This window comes from Oncorhynchus mykiss, chromosome 4 (assembly GCF_057628025.1).
Source record: "Oncorhynchus mykiss isolate SJ-2025 chromosome 4, ASM5762802v1, whole genome shotgun sequence".
NCBI lineage: Eukaryota > Metazoa > Chordata > Actinopteri > Salmoniformes > Salmonidae > Oncorhynchus > Oncorhynchus mykiss.
In genome coordinates, this window is record NC_143025.1 from 67,105,395 (window position 1) to 67,130,296 (window position 24,902).

Consider the following 24,902-nt stretch of genomic DNA (forward strand, 5'->3'; position numbering starts at 1 on the left):
GATATAGGCCCACAGTATGTAAACATGTCAAGACAATACTAGAATGACTCATAAGTAACCATGCCATAACCACAACAAGGACAGTGACTACAATTGTCATTGTTAGTTGCTTCTCATCCTTATGAAATTACATATTAACCATGTAATCCAGGGGAAATCGCCAATAACTCATAAGATGTTACAAAACCCCAATAAGTGAAGCAAAATTCAGAGAAATCCCAGTAGGCTAACATTTCTATTTTGGCTCAAGCATTTGTAACACTCAGACAGAGAGTCAATAAGTAGTGCATTGATAGACTGACTCATACCAGATCTGAAGTGTTTGAATGAAAATACAAAGCCCTGAGACATGAGGTCACAGTAAGAGGGGGTGTTCCGTTCAGTCATAGACTACTAAAAACTCAAATTTCATAACTAGTGAGAATAACCCACAGACAGGTAGCTGCTTGAAGATAAGCTAGCTTCACTGAACCAGTGTTCCTTATCCATCCCATGTGTCTCCAGCCTGTAGCTTGTAGGCTGCTATGACCACCTACTGTAAACCAGGAGGTAAAGCTGAGGCTTATCCTGCAGTGCACCCCTTGGGGTCCTGAGGACAGAGTTTGGAAAACTCCCTAAGAAGTTGGCATAGCCTTAATACTTTATCATATGGTGTATATCAGGCCTGGACTGAGTTATAGCTCAACCAAAAGTAATCACATGCAACATGGATAAAGATTCTTGGAAAATATATTTTTCTACAGACACTGATTGTGGGAACAGGTGTTTATGAGCGACACACAGTGCACAGCACTGCTGGCTCAAGTTTTACCGCCCAACCGAGCCCCCTGGTGGTGGCCATGAGTAGCACACGTCCTGCCCCTGAGGTAACGCATTTACATTGCAGACAGGTATGTATGTGTCTGGTCTGGAGTTCCACTGGAATGAGCTGGAAGCTCCGTAGCATATTCGTTTTTAGGCCACTTTAATGAAACACCCAGTGAAAAGACAGACAGGCCCCAGGGTACTCTCAGACAGCCAATAAACACGTGGTGAAGTGGATAAACACGGCCTTCCAGACTGTCTGTCTCTCTGAGGGGGGCGAAACAACAGTGCTAAGAGGCGATGACCTCTGTAACTCTACGTCAGGGGGTCCTCTGCTTGGGTTGAGGCTATGTTAGCTGGGCTGTTTGGGCTGGAAGGCCCGGCTGTGCTGGGAGAGTGCCGTGTGCCGCAGTGTGCCCTGGCGTGTGCCGCAGAATGTGTCCCCCACTGAGGACGGAGGAGAAGAGAGGAGATAGAGGATGCCGGCTGCACTGCAGAGCAGAAAACATCTGGCCAGAGAGCAGCAGAGCAGACTGAGTCAGAGCCTGAGCTCCATGATCCATGCTGCCACTCCTGGGAGAGGCCTGGGTCAGGTATACTTCTAAAGCAGACCTGTCTGGCTCCTCTCTTCTCCTCTGCTCTCTTCTCCTCCCTTCTCATCTCCTCTCCCCTCTTCTCATCTCTACTTTTGACTCAAACAGGACAGACTTCATTCTAGTATGATGACAGAAGTCTGTGGTAAATCCATGCTTAAGGTAGCACCTGGAGCTATAGACTAAGCTCAGTCTGAATAGACTTCTTAATGTGATTTCAGTTCTGTACCTGCTGGATAGGAATATGAGAGTGAAAGCGAGAGCGAGCGAGAGATATTTAGGATTCCACCAAAGCCTTTTGGGGATTCTGAGAATGCAGAATTGAACAGCACTTCTGGTCTGGGAGATATACTACACTGTGTATGAGAGAGAGGCACATTAACTAAATCCTCCTGGCATTCCAATGTCAGGCGAATAGTTCATGTGGCTGCTGACTGAGAATAGCTTTTGACAAGATGCAGCAATGAACTCTAGCCAATCAGATGCCAACAACCACTGACAATGGATGACTCTGGAAAGTATCCTGAGAGGAGTCAATAAACTATAATATCTTGGCCATTGTGATTGTCATCAGACATTATTATAGACTGGCATACAGCACACTTCACATTTATCTGACACTGATACTCCCTGTACACAGTGGCTTCGGAAAGTTCAGATCCCTTGACTTTTTCCACACTCTGTTACGTTATAGCCTCATTCTAAAATAGATTAAAAAATGTTTTCCCCTCATCAATCTACACACAATACCCCATAATGACTAAGTAAAAACAAGTTTTTAGAAATGTTTGCAAATGCATAAAAATAAAAAAAATCTAATTTACACAGTATTCAGACCCTTTACTCAGTACTTTGTTGAAGCACCTTTGGCAGCGATTACAGCCTGGAGTCTTCTTGGGTATGACGCTGCAAGCTTGGCACACCTGTATTTGGAGAGTTTCTCCCAATACTCTGCAGATCCTCTCAAGCTCTGTCAGGCTGGATGGGGATTGTTGCTGGACAGCTATTTTCAGATCTCTCCAGAGATGTTTGATCGGTTTCAAGTCCGGGCTCTAGCTGGGCCACTTATGGACATTCAGAGACTTGTCCCGAAGCCACTAATGCGTTGTCTTGGCTGTGTGCTTAAGGTCATAGTCCTATTGGAAGGTGAACCTTTGCCCCAGTCTGAGGTCCTAAGCGCTCTGGAGCAGGTTTCATCAAGGATCTCTCTTGTACTTCCGTTCATCTTTGCCTCTATCCCGACCAGTCTCCCAGTCCCTCCCGCTGAAAAACACCACGACAGCATGATGCTGCCACCACCATGCTTCACCGTAGGGATGGTACCAGGTTTCCTCCAGACGTGATGCTTGGCATTCAGCCCAAAGAGTTCAATCAGGGTTTCATCAGACCAGATAATCTTGTTTCTCATAGTCTGAGAGTCTTTAGGTGCCTTTTGGGAAACTCCAAGTGGGCTGTCATGTTCCTTTTACTGAGGAGTGGGTTCCGTCTGGCTACTCTACCATAACAGTCTGATTGGTGGAGTGCTGCAGAGATGGTTGTCCTTCTGGGAGGTTCTCCCATCTCCACAGAGGAAATCTAGAGCTCTGACAGAGTGACCATCGGGTTCTTGGTCACCTCCCTGACCAAGGGGGACCTTCAATGTTGCAGAAATGTTTTGATACCCTTCCCCAGATCTGTGCCTCGACATAATCCTGTCTCGGAGCTCTACAGACAATTCCTTCAACCTCATGGCTTGGTTTTTGCTCTGACACGCACTGTCAACTCTTGGACCTTATATAGACAGGTGTGTGCCTTTCAAAATCATGTCCAATCAATTGAATTTACCACAGGTGGACTCCAGTCAAGTTGTAGAAACATCTCAAGGATGACCAATGGAAACAGGATACACCGGAGCTCAATTTCAAGTCTCATAGCAAAGGGTCTGAATACATGCGTAAATAAGGTATTTGTTTTTAATTTTGTATAAATTTGCCAACATTTCTAAAAACCTGTTTTCGCTTTGTCATTATGGGGTATTGTGTGTAGATTGCAGAGGAAAAAATTATATTTAAAAAATGTGGAAAAAGTCAAAGGTTCTGAATACTTTCAGAAGGCACTGTAGCTCCATTCTTGTGAATGTTGCATCATTGGGAAGGTCTCGTAAGAAAGCATTCTACGGTCAAGTCTACATCAGTTGTATTAAGAGCATGTGACAAATAACATTATATTATTATTTTGATTGTAGGTATTGTAAGAAACATCCATTTGAAAATCACATTCTATGAATTCTGGCATGCAAATGGTCATTCATCTTTTTGATCATATTGTGATACAGCATTAACTAGACTAGATTTTAAACATAACTTTCAATATCATTCTCATTCATCTTTATCTGACAGATTTTTTCAGATATAAAACTGACTTCAAGGGATGCCTAATGTGATGTCTAGTGCCCTCTGTTGGTCATCTTTACCAGCTTGTATACATACAGTAATAGTACTTTAATTAATGTAGTTTTATACTGTAGCGAACGGCAGGGCAGTGAAGCGAACCCAGGTAGTTAGTGTGAAAGGCCAACACCCTACGCATCGCCCCAATAGGGTTAGCCCATTTGGTGGGAATTGTAACGTGGTTTGTATAGCGAGTTTCGCTACAGAATTTCAAAAAGCACCTAGATTCAACACAGCCTGTTATGGTGTCGGACTGCCCCAACCTGGAATGAGACTGGGCTAAAATGAACTCTCTCAGTGGGCATGAGTCTCAAAGGACTTTCCAGTGAATTGTTTCGCTATCTCTGGGTTATGGGAGGGGTACAGATGTAGGATCTTAATTAGATCACTCCTTTGTTGCTGAGAAAAGGTCAATGATCTCTTTATTGTAGGGTGGAGCGGCCAACTAATGTTTTTCCTCAGTATAAAACCATAAACCTTATCTGATTATATCATCAAAGTGATAAGCTGATTTCACAGAAGATGGATCCATGATGATATGCCCAAGCCTCAGGCTGAATATGATTGTGCAGAAGTCCGATCATGTGAATGACACAATATCACAATAGTAAGTATACGTGTTCAAAAGACAGTACTTTCACACAGTGATAACCTCACCATGTCTGATCAGATTGAAATCCTGATAAATAATGTGGCCATACATTTTATAATTTAGTCTTTTCTCCAAACAGATAACTTGATCACTAACATTGGGAAAAGGTAACACCCTTCAATCTAATTTGATAGGGAAAACAGATTTTCTTTGGGGAGATGAAACAGAAGAAGTCAATTGTCCGAGAATGAGATGTAATCAATCACCTGTGTATTACAAACATTAGCAACACCTTCCTAATATTGAGTTGCACCTCCTCATAAAAGACTAGACCTAGGGGCCTCCCGGGTGGCGCAGCAGCTGTGCCATCAGAGTCCCTGGGTTCGCGCCCAGGCTCTCTCGTTACCGGCCGCGACCGGGAGGTCCGTGGGGCGACGCACAATTGGCCTAGCGTCGTCCAGGTTAGGGAGGGATTGATCGGTAGGGATCTCCTTGTCTCATCGCGCACCAGCGACTCCTGTGGCGGGCCGGGCGCAGTGCGCGCTAGCCAAGGTTGCCAGGTGCACGGTGTAGCCTCCGACACATTGGTGCGGCTGGCTCCAGGGTTGGATGCGCGCTGTGTTAAGAAGCAGTACGGCTGGTTGGGTTGTGTATCGGAGGACGCATGACATTCAGCCTTCGTCGTACGGGAGTTGTAGCAATGAGACAAGATAGTAGCTACTAAAACAATTGGATACCACGAAATTGGGGAGAAAAAGGTGTAATTTTTTTAAAAAAAACTGTAAAAACACGAGGAAATCAGCTCCAAGTGATTTTAATTTTGGAAATCTGTACCCAAGTATTCCCACGCATAATAGAGAGACGTGATTGTATACAAATGTAATCAAGGTTTGAAATGATTATGCTTTATTCAAATATTATATCTGTTTGGGCTTCTTGCTGTCAATTTCCTGTCTACAAATGATTTGTAATTATGTCCTGGCCACCCATCAGCTCAAGAAATAATCGTCCCGCAGCTGAATCTACACTCTTAGAAAAAAAACGTGCTATCTAGAACCTAAAAGGGTTATCCCATAGGATAACTGTCCCCATAGGAGAACCCTTTGAAGAACTCTTTTTGGTTCCAGGTAGAACACTTTTGATTCCGTGCTATAGTGTTATAAAAACTATAAGGAAGAGGATTCAATGTCTGTGTCATTTACCATAAAAAGCCTTTCTCATAACAGGCAGTAAACCTTTGCACCCTGGTATCTCTTCTGAGTGGAATGCATTCCTCACACACAGCTGAACTAAACTGGGTGCTTGAGAGTGAAACAGAACAAAGTAAACAAAACATGTTGACAAATTAATAATTAAGATATAATGGGCTCCCTAAATCCAGGAGTTGGGCTCAATCACAAACATTGGGATTTAAATTGAAACATTGAAGTTCAATTTTCAACTGACCCCAAACCTGTTACCAATAAAACACAGTTGCTAATATGCTAGGACAAAGAGTCAGTGGTCATTAGCTTTACTCATGTCTGCCATATCTGATCCAACAGGTCTAAACTACTGATACTGATAAAGTGGTGTAGGAAATAGTGAAAATAGAGAGGAGCTAAGGAAACGTCCCATATTGTCCTTTAATGATTGATAAGAATTCCTATTGATAAGAGCTCGTCATCAAAGCACTCCACATATCGAACATTTTATAGACTGGGATGAACTTTGTCCTTTACTCAGCCGGCTTAACTATATCAGCCACAGTGGTTAGCATGACACCTTGCCTTGACAATCCCTGACAACCATCTGGTGAAGCAGTAATCTGGAGTATACTTAGAGACTAAACCTTAAGGTTTTCCAAGTTTCAGACATGATAGACCGAAATATGAAAAATGTTCTGGTTGTATCCATTGGATTTTTATCTCTGTTCACAGCATACGGAGGACTTCAGAGTTTACAGGTAGGAAACTCAACATACTATAGATCTTGGATGATTGGTCCTATCGAATTGCTTCAATGAAATTCAACACTTGAATTTCTGGCTCTGGAAAATTGATGGTACTATCTCTTTCCTGTGTTACAGAGCAGTCTGAATGCAGAGGACGGGATGGGGGTGACATCTCTCAGTGTTATCTATGCCTCCATCATCCTGTCCTCCATGTTCCTGCCACCCATTCTCATCAAAAACCTAGGCTGCAAATGGACTATTGTTGCCGGAATGGGCTGCTATGTGACCTATTCAATTGGAAACCTCTATCCAGGATGGTAACGCAAAACTGTCTAAATCCTCTTCAGACTTTTACTGTTACAGCTTTCTTCTTCATGATTGAAGCATGTACCTCCCTAGTACCCCAATGAGTAAAGTTGGTTTCACGTTTAAAAGTGTATTAGCCTCATGCACAGGGTACAGCAGGTGTAAAACAGTATAGTGAAATTCTTACTTGAGAGCTCTTTCCCAACAATACGCTTATAATAATAATAATAGAGATAATAGAAAATAAAATTAAAAACACACAAGAAGTATAATATAATTTGAAGAAGAACGAGAATGCAAGTACTGTGCCAGTCAGTACCTTATTCAATATGCAGGGGTACGTTTATACAGAAAAAGTGACCACCATGTCCACTGAGTGTACAAAACATTAGGACTTACCAGGTAAATCCAGGTGAAAGCTATTCCTTATTGATGTCACTTGTTAAATCCACTTCAATCAGTGTCGATCAGTGGTTCCCAATCTTACTATAGTCCCATACCCCTTTAAACATTCAACCTCCAGCTGCGTACCACTTCTAGCACCAGGGTCAGCGCACTCTCAAATGTTGTTTTTTGCTATCATTGTAAGCCTGCCACACACACACTATACAATACATTTATTAAACATAAGAATGAGTGTGAGGTTGTCGTCACAACTCGGCTCCTGGGAAGTGACAAAGAGCTCTTATAGGACCAAGGCACAAATAATAATATAATAATAATCAATAATTTTACTCTTTATTTAACCATCTTACATATAAAACCTTATTTGTTCATCGAAAATTGTGAATAACTCCCCACAGGTTAATGAGAAGGGTGTGCTTGCACATAACTCTGCAATGTTGGGTTGTATTGGAGAGTCTCAGTCTTAAAAGAATTCTCCACACACACGCCTGTATGTAGTTTTCATGCTAGTGAGCGCCAAGAATCCACTCTCACATAGGTACGTGGTTGCAAAGAGTAACAGTGTCTTAACAGCGTGATTTGCCAAGGCAGGATACTTTGAGCGCAGCCCAATCCAGAAATCTGGCAGTGTACCCAAGTGGCAGTGTACCCAAGTGGCAGTGTACCCAAGTGGCAGTGTACCCAAGTGGCAGTGTACCCAAGTGGCAGTGTACCCAAGTGGCGTCGGGAGCAACTGCTTGCACGGGCATTACCATTCCACTATGTCTCCCTGTCATGGCTTTTGCACCATCAGTACAGATACCAACATGAGCAGCAGCTACATTTGGCTACCTGTGGACCGTTAGTGGAATTCCCGCAAGAGAGTAACGGTTAATGTGATTGGATGTTACCCTGTACCACAGTTTGGGAATACCTGGTGTAGATGAAGGAGAGGAGACTTAAAAATCCTTATTTAACCAGCCGTGAGACAATTGAGACAAAGATTGTGTATGTGTGCCATTCAGAGGGTGAATGGGCAAGACAAAAGATTTTAGTACCTTTGAACGGGGTAGGGTAGTAGGTGACAGTTGCACCGGTTTGAGTGTGTCAAGAACTGCAACGTTGCTGAGTTTTTCATGCTCAACAGTTTCCTGTGTATATCAAGAATGGTCCACCACCCAAAGGACATCCAGCCAACTTGACACAACTGTGGGAAGCATTGGAGTCATCATGGGCAGGCATCCCTGTGGAACGCTTTCAATACCTTGTAGAGTCCATGCCCTGACGATTTGAGGCTTTTCTGAGGGCAAAAGGGGGTGTAACTCAATATTAGGAAAGTGACTGGTAGCAGGAATATCAAATCAAGTGTTATTGGTCGCATACACATGCTTAGCAGATGTTATTGTGGGTGTAGTGAAATTATTGTGTTCCTAGCTCCAACAGTGCAGTAATATCTAACAATAGACAACACACACATATCTAAAAGTAAAAGAATGGAATGAAGAAATATGGAAATATTAGTACTAGTTCGGAGTATCAAGTGTATCAAGTGAGTACACCCATATTTGAGTATATCTTTTCATGTGACAACACTGAAGAATTGACACGTTGCTACAATGTAAAGTAGTGAGTGTACAGCTTGTATAACAGTGTAAATTTGCTGTCCCCTCAAAATAACTCAACACACAGCCATTAATGTCTAAACCGCAGGCAACAAAAGTGACTAAGTGAAAATGGCCAAATTGGGCCCAAAATATTTACAAAAATGTGAGGGGTGTACTCACCTTTGTGATATACTGTATATGTATATACAATATATATACATATATACGTGATGGTTTGTATAGACATTGACAGTATGTGGATAGAATATGTAGTATAACTGAAGAATAGGTGGATATAATAGTATATGTACAGCAATAGTTAAATAGGATGAGCCTTGACTAGAATACAGTATATACATATGAAGTGGAACAGTATGTAAACATTATTAAAGTGACCAGTGTTCCATGTCTACAGTTGAAGTCGGACGTTTACATACACTATAGCCAAATACAGTTTCACAATTCCTGACATTTAATCCTCATAAAAATTCCCTGTTTTAGGTCAGTTAGGATCACCACTATATTTCAAGAATGTGAAATGTCAGAATAATAGTAGAGAGAATGATTTATTTCAGCTTTTTTTTTTCAGCCTTCCACAAGCTTCCCACAATAAATTGGGTGAATTTTGGCCCATTCCTCCTGACAGAGCTGGTGTAACCGAGTCAGGTTTGTAGGCCTCCTAGCTCGCACACGGTTTTTCAGTTCTGCCCACAAATGTTCTATGGGATTGAGGTCAGGGCTTTGGGATGGCCACTCCAATACCTTGACTTTGTTGTTCTTAAGCTATAACTTTGGAAGTATGCTTGGGGTCATTGTCCATTTGGAAGACCCATTTGCGACCAAGCTTTAACTTCCTGACTGATGTCTTGAGATGTTAGTTCAATATATACAGTGCCTTGCGAAAGTATTCGGCCCCCTTGAACTTTGCGACCTTTTGCCACATTTCAGGCTTCAAACATAAAGATATAAAACTGTATTTTTTTGTGAAGAATCAACAACAAGTGGGACACAATGATGAAGTGGAACGACATTTATTGGATATTTCAAACTTTTTTAACAAATCAAAAACTGAAAAATTGGGCGTGCAAAATTATTCAGCCCCTTTACTTTCAGTGCAGCAAACTCTCTCCAGAAGTTCAGTGAGGATCTCTGAATGATCCAATGTTGACCTAAATGACTAATGATGATAAATACAATCCACCTGTGTGTAATCAAGTCTCCGTATAAATGCACCTGCACTGTGATAGTCTCAGAGGTCCGTTAAAAGCGGAGAGAGCATCATGAAGAACAAGGAACACACCAGGCAGGTCCGAGATACTGTTGTGAAGAAGTTTAAAGCCGGACTTGGATACAAAAAGATTTCCCAAGCTTTAAACATCCCAAGGAGCACTGTGCAAGCGATAATATTGAAATGGAAGGAGTATCAGACCACTGCAAATCTACCAAGACCTGGCCGTCCCTCTAAACTTTCAGCTCATACAAGGAGAAGACTGATCAGAGATGCAGCCAAGAGGCCCATGATCACTCTGGATGAACTGCAGAGATCTACAGCTGAGGTGGGAGACTCTGTCCATAGGACAACAATCAGTCGTATATTGCACAAATCTGGCCTTTATGGAAGAGTGGCAAGAAGAAAGCCATTTCTTAAAGATATCCATAAAAAGTGTCGTTTAAAGTTTGCCACAAGCCACCTGGGAGACACACCAAACATGTGGAAGAAGGTGCTCTGGTCAGATGAAACCAAAATTGAACTTTTTGGCAACAATGCAAAACGTTATGTTTGGCGTAAAAGCAACACAGCTGAACACACCATCCCCACTGTCAAACATGGTGGTGGCAGCATCATGGTTTGGGCCTGCTTTTCTTCAGCAGGGACAGGGAAGATGGTTAAAATTGATGGGAAGATGGATGGAGACAAATACAGGACCATTCTGGAAGAAAACCTGATGGAGTCTGCAAAAGACCTGAGACTGGGACGGAGATTTGTCTTCCAACAAGACAATGATCCAAAACATAAAGCAAAATCTACAATGGAATGGTTCAAAAATAAACATATCCAGGTGTTAGAATGGCCAAGTCAAAGTCCAGACCTGAATCCAATCGAGAATCTGTGGAAAGAACTGAAAACTGCTGTTCACAAATGCTTTCCATCCAACCTCACTGAGCTCGAGCTGTTTTGCAAGGAGGAATGGAAAAAAATGTTAGTCTCTCGATGTGCAAAACTGATAGAGACATACCCCAAGCGACTTAGAGCTGTAATCGCAGCAAAAGGTGGCGCTACAAAGTATTAACTTAAGGGGGCTGAATAATTTTGCACGCCCAATTTTTCAGTTTTTGATTTGTTAAAAAAGTTTGAAATATCCAATAAATGTCGTTCCACTTCATGATTGTGTCCCACTTGTTGTTGATTCTTCACAAAAAAATACAGCTTTATATCTTTATGTTTGAAGCCTGAAATGTGGCAAAAGGTCGCAAAGTTCAAGGGGGCCGAATACTTTCGCAAGGCACTGTATATCCACATAATTTTCCATCCACATAATTTTCCAGCCTCATGATGCCATCTATTTTGTGAAGTGCACCAGTCCCTCCTGCAGCAAAGCACCCCCACAACATGATGCTGCCACCCCCGTGCTTCATGGTTGGGATGGTGTTCTTCGGCTTGCAAGCCTCCCCCTTTTTCCTCCAAACATAACGATGGTCATTATGGCCAAACATAACTATTTTCATCAGACCAGAGGACATTTCTCCAAAAGTACGATCTTTGTCCCCATGTGCAGTTGCAGAACGTAGTCTGGCTTTTTTATGGCGGTTTTGGGGCAGTGGCTTCTTCCTTGCTGAGCGGTCTTTCAGGTTATGTCGATTTAGGCCTCGTTTTACTGTGGATATAGATACTTTGTACCCTCCAGCATCCAGATACTTTGTTTCCTCCAGCATCTTCACAAGGTCCTTTGCTGTTGTTCTGGGATTGATTTGCACTTTTTACACCAAAGTACATTCATCTCTAGGAGACAGAACGCGTCTCCCTCCTGAGAGGTATGCCGGCTGCGTAGTCCCATGGTGTTCATTCCTGTGTACTATTATTTGTACAGATGAACGTGGTACCTTCAGGCATTTGGAAATTGCTCCCAAGGATGAACCAGACTTGTGGAGGTCTACAATTTTCTTGGCTGATTTCTTTTGATTTTCCCATGATGTCAAGCAAAGAGGCACTGAGTTTGAAGGTAGGCCTTGAAATACATCCATAGGTACACCTCCAATTGACTCAAATTATGTCAATTAGCCTATCAGAAGCTTCTAAAGCCATGACATAATTTTCTGGAATTTTCCAAGCGGTTTAAAGTCACAGTCAACTTAGTGTATGTAAACTGCTGACCCACTGGAATTGTGATAGAGTGAATTATATGTGAAATAATCTGTCTGTAAACAATTGTTGGAAAAATTACTTGTGTCATGTCCTAACCGACTTGCCAGAACTATAGTTTGCTAACAAGAAATTTGTGGAGTGGTTTAAAAACTAGTTTTAATGACTCCAACCTAAGTGTATGTAAACTTCCAACTTCAACTGCATGTACATAGGGCAGCAGCCTCTAAGATGCAGGGATGAGTAACTGGGTGGTAGCTGGCTAGTGACATTGACTATGTTATGGGCAGGGTAATGGGTGGAGGCCGGTTAGTGATAGCTATTTAACAGTCTGATGGCCTTAAGATAGAAGCTGTTTTATAATTTTCTCTTAGTACTGAGCAAAAACTTAAAAGCAACATTTCCAATGATTTTTACTGAGTTACAGTTCATATAAGCAAATCAGTCAATTGAAATAAATAAATTAGGCCCTAATCTATGAATTTCACATGGAATCTTTTATTTCAACTCATTAAACATAGGACTAACACTTTACATGTTGCGTTTATATTTTTGTTCAGTATTTATATACTTATGGTAGTATACTAATGGTAATATATACATGTAAACGGGAGTAATAGTGACCAGTAGTAAGATAAATAGATATATACTAATGGTAATGAGTAATGACAATGAATAATCAATGAACAGCAGCATAATGGTCGTAATATATTGATTTTAGAAGCAGCATAGGAGTGAGGGTGTGTGTGCATGTGGGTATAAGTGTGTGGCGTCAGTAATGAGTGTGTGAGTGAGGGTGAATGTGACTGTGTATTAACTTGTTATTACCAAGTAGGGTTGGGATTATTACTCTAATGCGAGTTCATAAAACAAATCATATGAGAGTGGTGTCCATTGACAAAGTTGTTTACACACATTGTATGAATCCTACCCTGGTCTGCTATGCTTCCTGGCCTGGCCTGTCAGTAGAGACTTAAGCTTACAAACAGTCTGATGCTAACCATATCAATCTGTCCTCGTCCAGGTATACTCTGATCCCCACCTCTGTGATCCTGGGTATGGGAGGGTCTCCACTCTGGTCTGCCAAGTGTACCCTTCTCACCATCAGCGGCAACCTGCAGGCCCCTAACGAAAACAAGGCGGCAGCGGATGTTATCAATAAGTACTTTGGCATATTCTTCCTGATATTCCAGTCTTCGGCTGTATGGGGAAACCTCATGTCGTCGTTGATATTCGGTTCAGATACAAATGGAGGTAAGAAGGAAGTGCACACATACACACACTTACATGCACACACAGAACAAATGCAACTTGTTTGTGAAAGAAGTAACATTTATAAGTTAAAGGCTAACTGTAGGCTAAAGTCAATCATGTGTAGTCTACATTTATGACACTTGTTCTTGCCCGACCGACCGACCATCCTCTATGGTACCATCTGTCATAATATCTTTATGTCCTCCTAGCTAACATCACCATGGAAGATCTACAATATTGTGGTGCAGGTGTGTGTGCTGATATCAATTCAAACTCCACGACCAAAAAACCAGCACAACAATTGGTTTGGACGCTAGTCGGCTGCTATATTGGTAAGAACGTATTATTGTTTCTCAGTGTTGTAGGTTGATGCTAGTGAAATTTTCTGCTGTGACTATGTTCAGTGTGTGTAACTGTTGTGTTTCAGGGGTGGGTGTGCTGGCCATGATCATAGTGGCAGTATTTCTGGATAACATAGACAGAGATCAGGCCCGGGAGTTCAGGGAAAAGAGGGAACCATTCTGGAGCACCTTCCTGGCCACGTTTACACTCCTGAAGGACAAGAGACTCGTCATTCTCATCCCTTTGACCATGTACAGTGGCTTTGAACAGAGTTTCCTCTCTGGTGAATACACAAAGGTGAGGTGACGACAAGACATATGGTTCATACTCTGCCGCTAGGAATCCAACATGGAAGAATTCTTAATCAACGTAAGAGTGGCTAAGAGTAATGCATGTGACCTTCCTTTTGTGTGTTTCCATTGCAGAACTATGTGACCTGTGCATTAGGAATCCATTTTGTTGGATATGCGATGATATGTTTTGGAGCCGCAAATTCGTTATGTTCCTTTATGTTTGGGAGGTTGGCAGAATACACTGGAAGAGCCCCACTGTTTTGCTTGGGTAAGAAGAGCTTTCCAATAAAGACATTAACATTTTCATTGGTACACAGATGTGGATCTTAATTTGTCTGCCAGTTTGCTACAGCAGGAACATAATCCTGCAGCAACAGGACATGTGGATTCTAATTTCGATCCTACATCCGCAGAACACATATGTAAAGTCAGATTCACTCACTACTCACCTCTCTTACAGCTGCGGTGACCAACTTTTCCTGTATCCTGGCTCTGTTGTTCTGGAAGCCTCACCCAGACCAGCTGCCAGTGTTCTTTGTGTTTCCTGCCCTCTGGGGCCTGGCAGATGCTGTGTGGCAGACACAAACCAACTGTGAGTTGAGCTATCATTTATGTATTACATGTTAGGTACAATTTGTCCACAACTGAGGTAACAAGGGTTTTGTTCTTGTTTGCAGCACTGTACGGGGTTCTCTTCCCCAGACAAAAAGAGGCAGCATTCGCTAACTACCGTATGTGGGAATCACTGGGATTCGTTATAGCCTTCGCCTACAGTACCTTCATCTGTTTGGACATCAAGCTCTACATCCTCCTGGGAGTTCTGATCCTCTCCATGGTAACCTATTTGTGGGTGGAGTACCAAGAACGCAAGAATCCTACTCTTCCAGTGGAGGAGGGAGTATACGACACAGACTTCTCAAAGGAAAATCACATCCTCAATCAGACCAGCTTGTAGACAAGACGTGGATTTGTTATGTACAGTATGTGAGGGAATGACACCCAGTGAGAGAGATCTGGAGATCACCATTCTGCCACTGTCATTGCCAACCCCAATGGGAGACTTTTATAGTGTGACAAAATTAGAGGTTTTGTGGATCTCTATAAAATGTATTATTCTCACACCATCTTGACCCTGAATTATGTGTATTCATTTTCTCTGGTTGCACTTTTTATGCAGAATTCCTGTACAATTCAGATTTAAACGTCAACATTTTAATGTTATTTTTATGTCATGGCTGCTATGTTGAATTCAAATACATTGTGCTATGCTAAACTGTAACTGAGAGTGGAATACAGTACTGAGTCACTAATAAAGCAGATAACAAACTTTAATCTACCATGGAGTTAAAACTATTTAATAACGAATTTGTTCTGTAGTCCCAAGTCTTTGTGCCAACAATACGAGTGGTAAAGCACAGCAGGGTCATCACTAATAATGACACTTCCCCTTACATAATTGTTTTTGGCTTACGATGAGGCTACTCAGGGTGGCTCTGTGCTTCTTCAACCACAAGCAAATGTTGAATAAAAACAACACCTTTCAGTGAAAGACTTATGGTGTGCTTTGCTTATGATGGTGTCTGGAAATAGAAAAAGGGAATGAATGTACAATTACTTCTCGAATCTCTCACTACTGCTATTTTTACAGTGATACATGCTCCTGTATTTATTACTGTATTCATTGTAGGGGTATTTCTGTAATACAACTCCAATGAAAAGCCCCACTTGGAACATCAAACTGTGACAAGGCACTCATTTTAATCGTATGCCTGACTTACCACATTGCTTTATTAGGGCATAGAGCTGATTTAAAAGTGCTTTTACAAAACCACCCAATTAAAACATTGCATCAACTACACGATTCAATTAGTTGCGCATTACAGAAGAATTAAGTTCATAAATGACTAATTGACGTCCTTCGGGGCCAAAGTGTAGCTACTCTGAGCTTATATTAGATTGCACACCATGAACTGCTGTATTGCCCCCTGACTCACAACCACTGTTGAATATCGACAAGCATAACCACGGAGAAAGTGGGCCGAAGTATGAAAAATGTCCTGGTTGTGTCCTTTGGATTCTTGCTGTTGTTTACTGCGACTGGAAGCCTTCTGAATCTACAGGTAAGTATTGGTAGAATTACACTGAGGCATGCATATACGCTAAACCAGATCATTATTTGAGCAACTTCTGTTATTTTATTAGTAATGGTTGGAATCTCTAATTTATTCTTGCTTATGACATTCACTTATGTAGACAAGGTCTTCAAATGCATCGTAATGCTTTACACGTTTAAACAAATAGGTCTATCCCAGTCAATGTCATAACTATTACTGGGGTTTCCAGGACTGTTGTTCATAAGAGCTGTCTGAATAGACTTTGTTCCTCGTCTTTTACTACTACGTTACAGAGCAGTTTGAACACTGAAGAAGGAGTAGGTGTGGCCTCAGCAAGTGTGCAGTTTGCCTCCATCATTCTGTCTTCCATGTTTGTTGCCCCCTTGGTTATAAAATACCTGGGCTGCAAGTGGACCATTGTTGCTGCGATGGGATGCAATGTTGTGTACACAGTTGGCAACTTCTATCCAGGATGGTAAAGCTATTACTGAAAGATATATAATACTATGTTATGTATGATGTGGCTTTGCTTTGTGACAAAATGTCCACACCTACACATTCCTAGCTTGTTACAAAATTATAGGCTCTCGGCTTATAATAAAAACTGATAAGATATGTTACTAGAGTTACATGACAACACAACAACACAACTTAGCTCTTTAGAAAGACAGTGCTGAGATTTATTGAACAGAGAAATGGTTACTGACAATGTCACGCCCTAACCCTCTATTTGGTTTGGTCAGGGTGTGCTGTCCCTGATTGAGAACCATACCCGAACCAACCCGAACCATTTTAAAAATGTTTTTACATTTTTATATTTATTTATTTTTTGAATTTTACCCCCTTTTCTCCCCAATTGTTAGTAGTCACTATCTTGTCTCATCGCTACAACTCCCGTACGGGCTAGGGAGAGATGAAGGTCGAAAGCCACGCGTCCTCCGAAACACAACCCAACCAAGCCGCACTGCTTCTTAACACAGAGCGCATCCAACCCGGAAGTGCTGGCCCGCCACAGGAGTCGCTAGCTTGCTGGCCCGCCACAGAAGTTGCCAGTGCGCGATGAGGCAAGGGTATCCCTACCGGCCAAGCCCTCCCTAACCCGGACGACGCTATGCCAATTGTATGTCGTCCCACGGACCTCCCAGTCGCGGCCGACTGCGACAGAGCCTGGGCGCGAACCCAGAGTCTCTGGCGGCACAGTGGTCTAAGGCACTGCATCGCAGTGCTAGCGGTGCCACCAGAGACTGTGATGCTAGCACTGCGATGCAAGCACTGCGATGCAGTGCCTTAGACCACTGTACCACCCGGGAGGCCCTTTTCCCTCCTTTCTGTGTGGGAAGTTAACTTTGATTGTGGCACTTAGCCCTTAAGTTTCACGGTTGTTTTTGTATTGTTTATTGTTTTTGTCGGCGTCATCCTAATAAAAAGGAATATGTACGCTCACCATGCTGCGCTTTGGTCTACTTCATTCGACGGCCGTGACAGATAAAACATATAGTACATTGTCAGAAGTTTTAGAACACCTACTCATTCAAAGGCTTTTCTTTATTTTTTACTATTTTCTACATTGTAGAATAAAAGTGAATACATGAAAAATATAAAACACATTTGGAATCATGTAGTAAGCAAAAAGTGTTAAACAAATCAAAATATATTTGAGATTCTTCAAAGTAGCCACCCTTTGCGTGGTTGACAGCTTTGCACACTCTTGGCATTCTCTCAACCAGCTTCATCTGGAATGCTTTTCCAACAGTCTTGAAGGAGTTGCCACCTATGCTGAGCACTTGTTGGGTGCTTTTCCTTCACTTTGCGGTCCAACTCATCCCAAACCATCTCAATTGGGTTGAGGTCAGGTGATTGTGGAGGCCAGTCATCTGATGCAGCACTCCATCACTCTCCTTCTTGGTCAAATAGCGCTTACACAGCCTGGAGGTGTGTTGGGTCATTGTCCTGTTGAAAAACAAATGATAGTCCCACTAAGCGCAAACCAGATGGGATGGTATATCGCTGCAGAATGCTGTGGTAGCCATGCTGGTTCAGTGTGCCTTGAATTCTAAATAAATCACAGACAGTGTCACCAGGAGAGCACCCCCACACCATTACACCTTATCCTCCATGCTTCAAGGTGGGAATCACACATGCAGAGATCATCCGTTCACCTACTGTGCCTCACAAAGACACGCCGGTTGGAACCAAAAATCTCAAATTTGGACTCATCAGACCAAACAACAGATTTCCACCAGTCTAATGTCCATTGCTTTTGTTTCTTGGCCCAAGCAAGTCTCTTATTATTGGGGTCCTTTAGTAGTGGTTTCTTTGCAGCAATTCGACCATAAAAGCCTGATTCACAGTCTCCTCTGAACAGTTGTTATTGAGATGTGTCTGTTACTTGAACTCTGTGAAGCCTTTATTTGGGCTGCAATTTCTGAGGCTGGTAACTCTATTGAACTTATCCTCTGCAGCAGCGGTAACTCTGGGTCTTCCTTTCCTGTGGAGGTCCTCATGAGAGCCAGTTTCATCATAGCGCTGGATGGTTTTTGCATCTGCACTTGAAGAAACTTTCAAACTTCTTAACATTTTCTGGATTGACTGGCCTTCATGTCCTAAAGTAATGATGAACTGTTGTTTCTCTTTGCTTATTTGAGCTGTTTTTGCCATAATATGGACTTGGTCTTTTACCAAATAGGGCTATCTTCTGTATACCACCCCTACCTTGTTACAACACAACTGATTGACTCAAACGCATTAAGGAAAGAAATTTCACAAATTAACAAGGCACACTTGTTAATTGAAATGCATTCCAGGTGACTACCTCATGAAGCTGGTTGAGAGAATGCCAACAGTGTGCAAAACTGTCATCAAGGCAAAGGGTGGATACTTTGAAGAATCTAAAATACATTTTGATTTGTTTATCACTTTTTTGGTTACTACATGATCCATGTGTGTTATTTCATAGTTTTGATGTATTCACTATTATTCTACAATGTAGAAAATAGTAAAAATAAAGAAAAACCCTTGAATGAGTAGGTGTGTCCAAACTTTTAACTGGTACTGTACTTACAAATAAATATCACTAACATAGTAAATCATGTAAAGGTTAATCTGAAATGCCTTAGTGTCCATTGCGTGACCCTAAACTGAAATTCCCATGCACCCCAATAGGACACACAACCCTTCTATCTAGTCTACTGATTGCTCACTGTACTGTATTATACTGCGCTGCCTTGTCTCTCTTAGGGAAACCCTGCTCCCTACTTCAATAATCCTTGGATTTGGGGAATCTCCTTTATGGTCAGCTACAAGCACCTATCTTACCATAAATGGTAGAAAACAAGCAGAGAAGGACAAAAAGAAGAACCAAGATGTGATAAACCAGTACTTCGGGATCTTGTTTCTGTTGTACCAGTCTTCAGCAGTCTGGGGAAATCTAATGTCCTCCATTGTCTTCGGGCAAGACTCAACCTCAGGTCAGTGTGACAATAATGGATTTCCACTGTAAAGAGGCAAAACGTGGCATGGTATACCTTATCTACAAAGCTACATCTTGTGTGTAATTCACAATATTGACTCATTTACACTATTGACTCTGTGTAAATGAGTCTGTGTCAGTGAGTTGTGCCTTTTCTCGCTACAAATTGTGTTTCATTGTGTTTACTACTGTATTTCTCTCCAGTCAACATCAGTGAGAGTGATCTACAGTTCTGTGGAGTGGGTAGCTGTGGCAACATCAGCGAGGCCCCAAGCAACTCCACCAGACCACCGGAGAGATTAGTGCACACTCTGATGGGCTGCTATGTTGGTGAGCCTACTTCCCAATGACAGCAGTACATCAGCTAAACAACTTACGATAGCCAAGCCAACATACAGTGTTTCATAATGCAGTTTTAATGAAGTTGTGTCTTGGTTTTTGCAGGTGTAGGTGTGCTGGCCATGCTCTTAGTGGCTGTGTTTCTGGATAACATTGACCGAGATATGACACTGGAGTTTAGAAGCAACAAGGAGCCATTCTGCAGCACTTTCTTGGCCACGTTTAAACAGCTAAACGATAGGCGTCAGGTGTTTTTGATCCCAGTCACTGCCTACATTGGTCTGGAGTTGGGTTTTCTCAATGGGGAGTACACCAAGGTACAGTACGTCTAATAACAATCCGATATTCCTTATAGATACTGTAAGGTACTGAAGTGATTCTGTTGACTTCTCGTAGGAATATGTGACCTGCGCTTTGGGACTACATTTTGTTGGATATGTAATGATTTGCTTTGGTGCCACAAGTTCCCTGTTTTCCTACGCGTTTGGGCGTCTGTCACAATATTCTGGACGGGTAGCTCTTTTCGCTTTGGGTAAGACTCAAGCTATATATTTTAGTGAGAGCTCTCGAACAATATCAATACTATAAGACTCATCACTGGCCATATAAATACTGTAATTTTCCTCTGGCAGCCACAACCACCCAGTTTACCTGTATCCTGGGTCTGTTGTTCTGGAGGCCTCACCCAGACCAGCTGCCAGTGTTTTTTGTGTTTCCTGCCCTCTGGGGCCTGGCAGACGCTGTGTGGCAGACACAAACCAATGGTGAGTTAGCTACTATATTTTTGCATTCAGATCCTTCCATAGAAACATAATACATTACAAGCAAAGCACAATTAATTATTTGAGCTTGATTAAATTCTCTTTATATATTTTTCAGCACTCTATGGTGTTCTCTTCCATGGCCAGAAAGAGGCAGCATTTGCCAACTATCGCCTATGGGAGGCTGTGGGATATGTAATAGCATTTGCTTGTAGCCGCTTTCTCTGTGTGAATACCAAGCTATACATCCTTATGGGAGTTCTTCTGCTCTCAGTGACACTTTGTTTTTCAGTGGAATATGGTGAATACATTAGCCCTACACCAAGTGAGGACAACACTAGCGATACGAAACTGGAGATAAAGAGCACAGAACTCAATGAGGATAATGATACAGAATGTGATAAAGTGTTGTAAACATTGTCAAATGTACTTAGCCACACTATGGCTATCAGCATGTGTGAGATTCCTTTTACAATAAAAATGATGTGAAACCCCATTCATAATATCCATGAAGTTTAATAAGGAACTTACTGTACTGAGGTAACTCATTAAATCCATGATTTATTACTGAGCAGATATTTAAGTATATGTCTGTTCCAGTCCAAAGGATCAATCTGTAAAAGTCTGCAAATATGTCTGGATATAAAGGATTTCATAGATTCCTAGTGTTTTTGTCATTAACTGATCCACCGTTTGAGGAAAATGGGAAGAAATATGAAAAATGTGTGTGTTTCTTGTGGATTACTGCTGATGTTCATAACAACTGGAAGTCTCTAGAGCCTGCATGTAAATATCCCATAACCAATTACATCATATGTCAGAGTCTTTGAAGGTGGTCAGTCAGTAGTACATCTGGAACTACTGAGACAAACCTAAGCTAAATAGGTTGTTTTTTTGTTCATAGGATTGCATTTAAAGTAAAGATATTCTGTTGTTAGTAAATTCCAAATGATGTTATATTTTTCAGAATAGTTTGAACTCTGAGGGAATGGGAGTTGCATCAGTCAGCATTGCCTATTCGTGCATTATCCTGTCCTCTAGGTTTCTCACACCAAGCCTTATACGATCCTTGGGCTGCAAATGGACTATTGTTGCAGCTATGTGATCTACACAGTTGGAAGCTTCTTTCCAGAATGGTATGATGATCTTGCCCTCAGTGAGCCCAGGCATACAGTATGTCAATTCAATCTAATAAAGACTGTAAAGAGCTTTGTTTTGCAAAGAGCAGCTGCTTACTGAGCCGTTTTCTTTCAGGGCGAGCCTGATCTGTCTGTGATAATTTGTTTGGGAGGATCTCCACTGTGGTCTGCAGCCAGTACATATCTCACCACTACAGGCAACCTGTAGGCAGAAGAAGACAAAACATAAAGTCAGGATGTAGTCAATCACTACTTTGGGATATTTTTCCTCTTGTACCAGTTGTCTTCTGTATGGGGAAATCTGATGTCATCCCTTATATTTGGGCAAGATACAAGCACAGATATCTAAACATTTTAACTACCTGTGCAGTGTTCATACATGTTATACGGCTTACCATAAAAACGTCCGACAAATAGATAAGTGATCAACTTCCCATAACGAGATTGTTACGCACGCCTCTTGGAGGGGGGAACGCAACACCCTGTTACACTCAACTCCCCGTGGAGTGAAAGAAGTGTGTGACTGTAGGTGTGGGTAAGGATGACAGAATTTTACCATTAACAGGGAATTTATTCCTTCACACGGTAATGTTGGGAAAAAGGGTTTGGACGGAACCAAAGAAAAAAAAGTTACAGTTAAAGAGGCCCTTCTACCTTCCCCACCCACAACTTACCTAACTAGCACCAGCTGGCGCACTTACCAAAATACAGGGGGATGGTCCACCCAGGTCTTACCTAGTGTGCAAAGACAGAGTACATACTATGGGTATATGTATGCCTCTTGCCTATGCACTCCCAAGGTGCCATCCCCTTCCCCCCTGAGAACAAATTAAACAGAATAATACAAACATAAGTAGACAATTCCAATAATCAAAAAGACTGTGTCCTATTGGCACACACATACCTCAGAAGCAGCGGCTACAAATTACTTAACAAAACCTGTCTGAGCAACAACCAACACAGACCATGCCAATAGGCGATCTCTGAGCAACAACCAACACAGACCATGCCAATAGGCGATCTCTGAGCAACAACCAACACAGACCATGCCAATAGGCTATCTCTGAGCAACAACCAACACAGACCATGCCAATAGGCGATCTCTGAGCAACAACCAACACAGACCATGCCAATAGGCGATCTCTGAGCAACAACCAACACAGACCATGCCAATAGGCTATCTCTGAGCAACAACCAACACAGACCATGCCAATAGGCTATCTCTGAGCAACCACCAACACAGAACATGCCAATAGGCTATCTCTGAGCAACAACCAACACAGACCATGCCAATAGGCTATCTCTGAGCAACCAACACAGAACATGCCAATAGGCTATCTCTGAGCAACAACCAACACAGACCATGCCAATAGGCTATCTCTGAGCAACAACCAACACAGAACATGCCAATAGGCTATCTCTGAGCAACAAACAATAGTGGGGCATACCCAGAAGCTCATTTTCTGAGCAAAGGAACACTGGCTTTTATACAGCTGGATTTAAGGAGTCTGTAATTGCAGACAGCTGTATCCCGACGAGAGGTCAGGGTCAGTTCCAATCTGGATTGGGGCCGACCAATCAACTGCTTGGGGGTATCCAGGAAGCCATTTCCTGAAATACATACACATACATACAAACTCACAACAACACAGAAACCAGGGAACGTAACAGAGATTCAGCTTCATATCCTTTCTTATTGTGTCTCACAGACACGTGACCTGTCTCTCTCTCCTTACAGTGAATGTAACTCAAGGTGAAGCTCAGCTCTGTGGACTGTCCAGTACTGGGAAGCTCTAGTGCAGTAATTGTAAACTCCACCAGACCTGATGACAAGTCTGTGAACACTATGTCAGGCTGCTGCCTATGTGAGCTGCCCTGTAAATATGTAAACCGTACATACAGACATTACATCATAGGAGGACATACCTTATGTTCACCCCACTGTAACCGTATCAATCATATGTCAATCACTGAAACAATCCCCTCCTCTCGCGCTATACAAACATCACAGCAGAAATATCTACTGCATATTCTGCTGGTGTTAATCCTCTGGCAGTTATTCTGGTGGCTGCATTCCTGGATAACATAAACAGCAAACACAAACTGGACTCTAAGGGCAACAAAGCGCCCTTATGTACTGTTTTTCTTGACACATTCAAACAACTTTGAGATAAGAGACAAGTTCTTCTCCTCCTTTTGACCTCATTCATTGATCTGTAGGTGGGTTTCCTTACTGGGGACTACACCAGTGTAAGTTACTACGCACATTTCTGAAACACATTCCTTAACGCTGACAATAGTAATTAAAACATATTTTAAAATCACTAAAACTAAGACATTTGTTTTGTTCAGAAAAACCCTGTATCTGACCACATGATGTACTTTTATTTTTTTGAGTTATGCCACATGTGCTTTGGGGATACGTTTTGTTGGCTATGTAATGATTTGCTTTGGTGCCACAGCTTCCCTATTCTCTATACTTTTTGTGAAGCTGTCACAATACATTGGAAGAGAAGCATTATTTCATTTGGTAAGGGGGGACAATGTAAACACCCGATGATACATTTTAACATATCAACAATCACTTTGATGATCCACACCTACTGACGTATTTGTGTAACTCTCTTCCAGCTTCAGTGACACGCAGCCCTTATCCTGGGTCTGTTGTTCTGGAGGCCTCACCCAGACCAGCTGCCTGTGTTATTTGTGTTTCCTGCTCTCTGGGGCAATGCCGATGCTGTATGGCAGACACAAATCAAGGGTGAGTTACCCTTTTCCTGTAGTCATGATTGCCTGACCTTTAGTGTGTGACCAACTAGGTATTGAATCCAGGTCACCCACATGCCTCAAGACTGTTAGCCCTCTGAGCTAAAAAAAAAAAAACAACCTGTGCTGTGCATTTATTCTGGAAGCTAACAGTTTTCAGACAAGGTTACTGACCTGTCAATAGTTCACTGAGCCAACGATGTTATAACCTTTACCGGCTGTTCAGATGGTTTCTTTCAAGATTTCTTTCAATTTTTCAGCATTCTATGGAGTTATTTTTTATGACCAGAAGGAGGTAGCATTTGCTAACTATCGACTATGGGAGTCAGTTGGATTTGTAGCTCTTCATCCTGTCTGGAGTTCTACTTGTGGCAGTTGTACTCCATGATGGGGTGGAATTCAAACAGAGGAAAAAATTC

The 24,902-nt window shown here is 42.1% G+C and overlaps 2 protein-coding genes and 2 pseudogenes across 2 annotated transcripts; all 4 read left to right on the forward strand.

The window, feature by feature from the left end:
• The first annotated feature begins 6,095 nt into the window (after positions 1-6,095).
• Positions 6,096-15,444, forward strand: unc93a (unc-93 homolog A). The gene is made up of 8 exons (XM_021600429.3): positions 6,096-6,363; positions 6,487-6,668; positions 13,031-13,260; positions 13,470-13,592; positions 13,688-13,899; positions 14,028-14,163; positions 14,356-14,487; positions 14,573-15,444. The coding sequence occupies exons 1-8, from the start codon at positions 6,274-6,276 to the stop codon at positions 14,848-14,850; spliced, it is 1,383 nt and encodes a 460-aa protein (XP_021456104.2). The 5' UTR covers positions 6,096-6,273; the 3' UTR covers positions 14,851-15,444.
• Positions 15,445-15,843: 399 nt separating this feature from the next.
• LOC110520974 (N-acetylglucosamine transporter UNC93A-like) lies at positions 15,844-21,074 on the forward strand. The gene is made up of 8 exons (XM_036975443.2): positions 15,844-16,015; positions 16,303-16,484; positions 19,247-19,476; positions 19,683-19,808; positions 19,923-20,134; positions 20,214-20,349; positions 20,450-20,581; positions 20,697-21,074. Exons 1-8 carry the CDS (start codon positions 15,941-15,943, stop codon positions 20,990-20,992), a joined length of 1,389 nt encoding a protein of 462 aa, XP_036831338.1. The 5' UTR covers positions 15,844-15,940; the 3' UTR covers positions 20,993-21,074.
• Positions 21,075-21,153: 79 nt separating this feature from the next.
• Positions 21,154-22,066, forward strand: LOC149984112 (N-acetylglucosamine transporter UNC93A-like; annotated as a pseudogene).
• Positions 22,067-23,563: 1,497 nt separating this feature from the next.
• Positions 23,564-24,871, forward strand: LOC118964413 (N-acetylglucosamine transporter UNC93A-like; annotated as a pseudogene).
• Positions 24,872-24,902: the final 31 nt, after the last annotated feature.

Coding starts and splice junctions, on each gene's coding strand:
- LOC110520974 (XM_036975443.2), top strand. CDS start 15,941: ATGAAAAATGTCCTGGTTGTGTCCTTTGGATTCTTGCTGTTGTTTACT. Junction 16,016..16,302: donor GAAGCCTTCTGAATCTACAG/GTAAGTATTGGT, acceptor ACTACGTTACAG/AGCAGTTTGAACACTGAAGA. Junction 19,477..19,682: donor CGGGCAAGACTCAACCTCAG/GTCAGTGTGACA, acceptor ATTTCTCTCCAG/TCAACATCAGTGAGAGTGAT.
- unc93a (XM_021600429.3), top strand. CDS start 6,274: ATGATAGACCGAAATATGAAAAATGTTCTGGTTGTATCCATTGGATTT. Junction 13,261..13,469: donor CGGTTCAGATACAAATGGAG/GTAAGAAGGAAG, acceptor ATGTCCTCCTAG/CTAACATCACCATGGAAGAT. Junction 13,900..14,027: donor TCTCTGGTGAATACACAAAG/GTGAGGTGACGA, acceptor TTTCCATTGCAG/AACTATGTGACCTGTGCATT.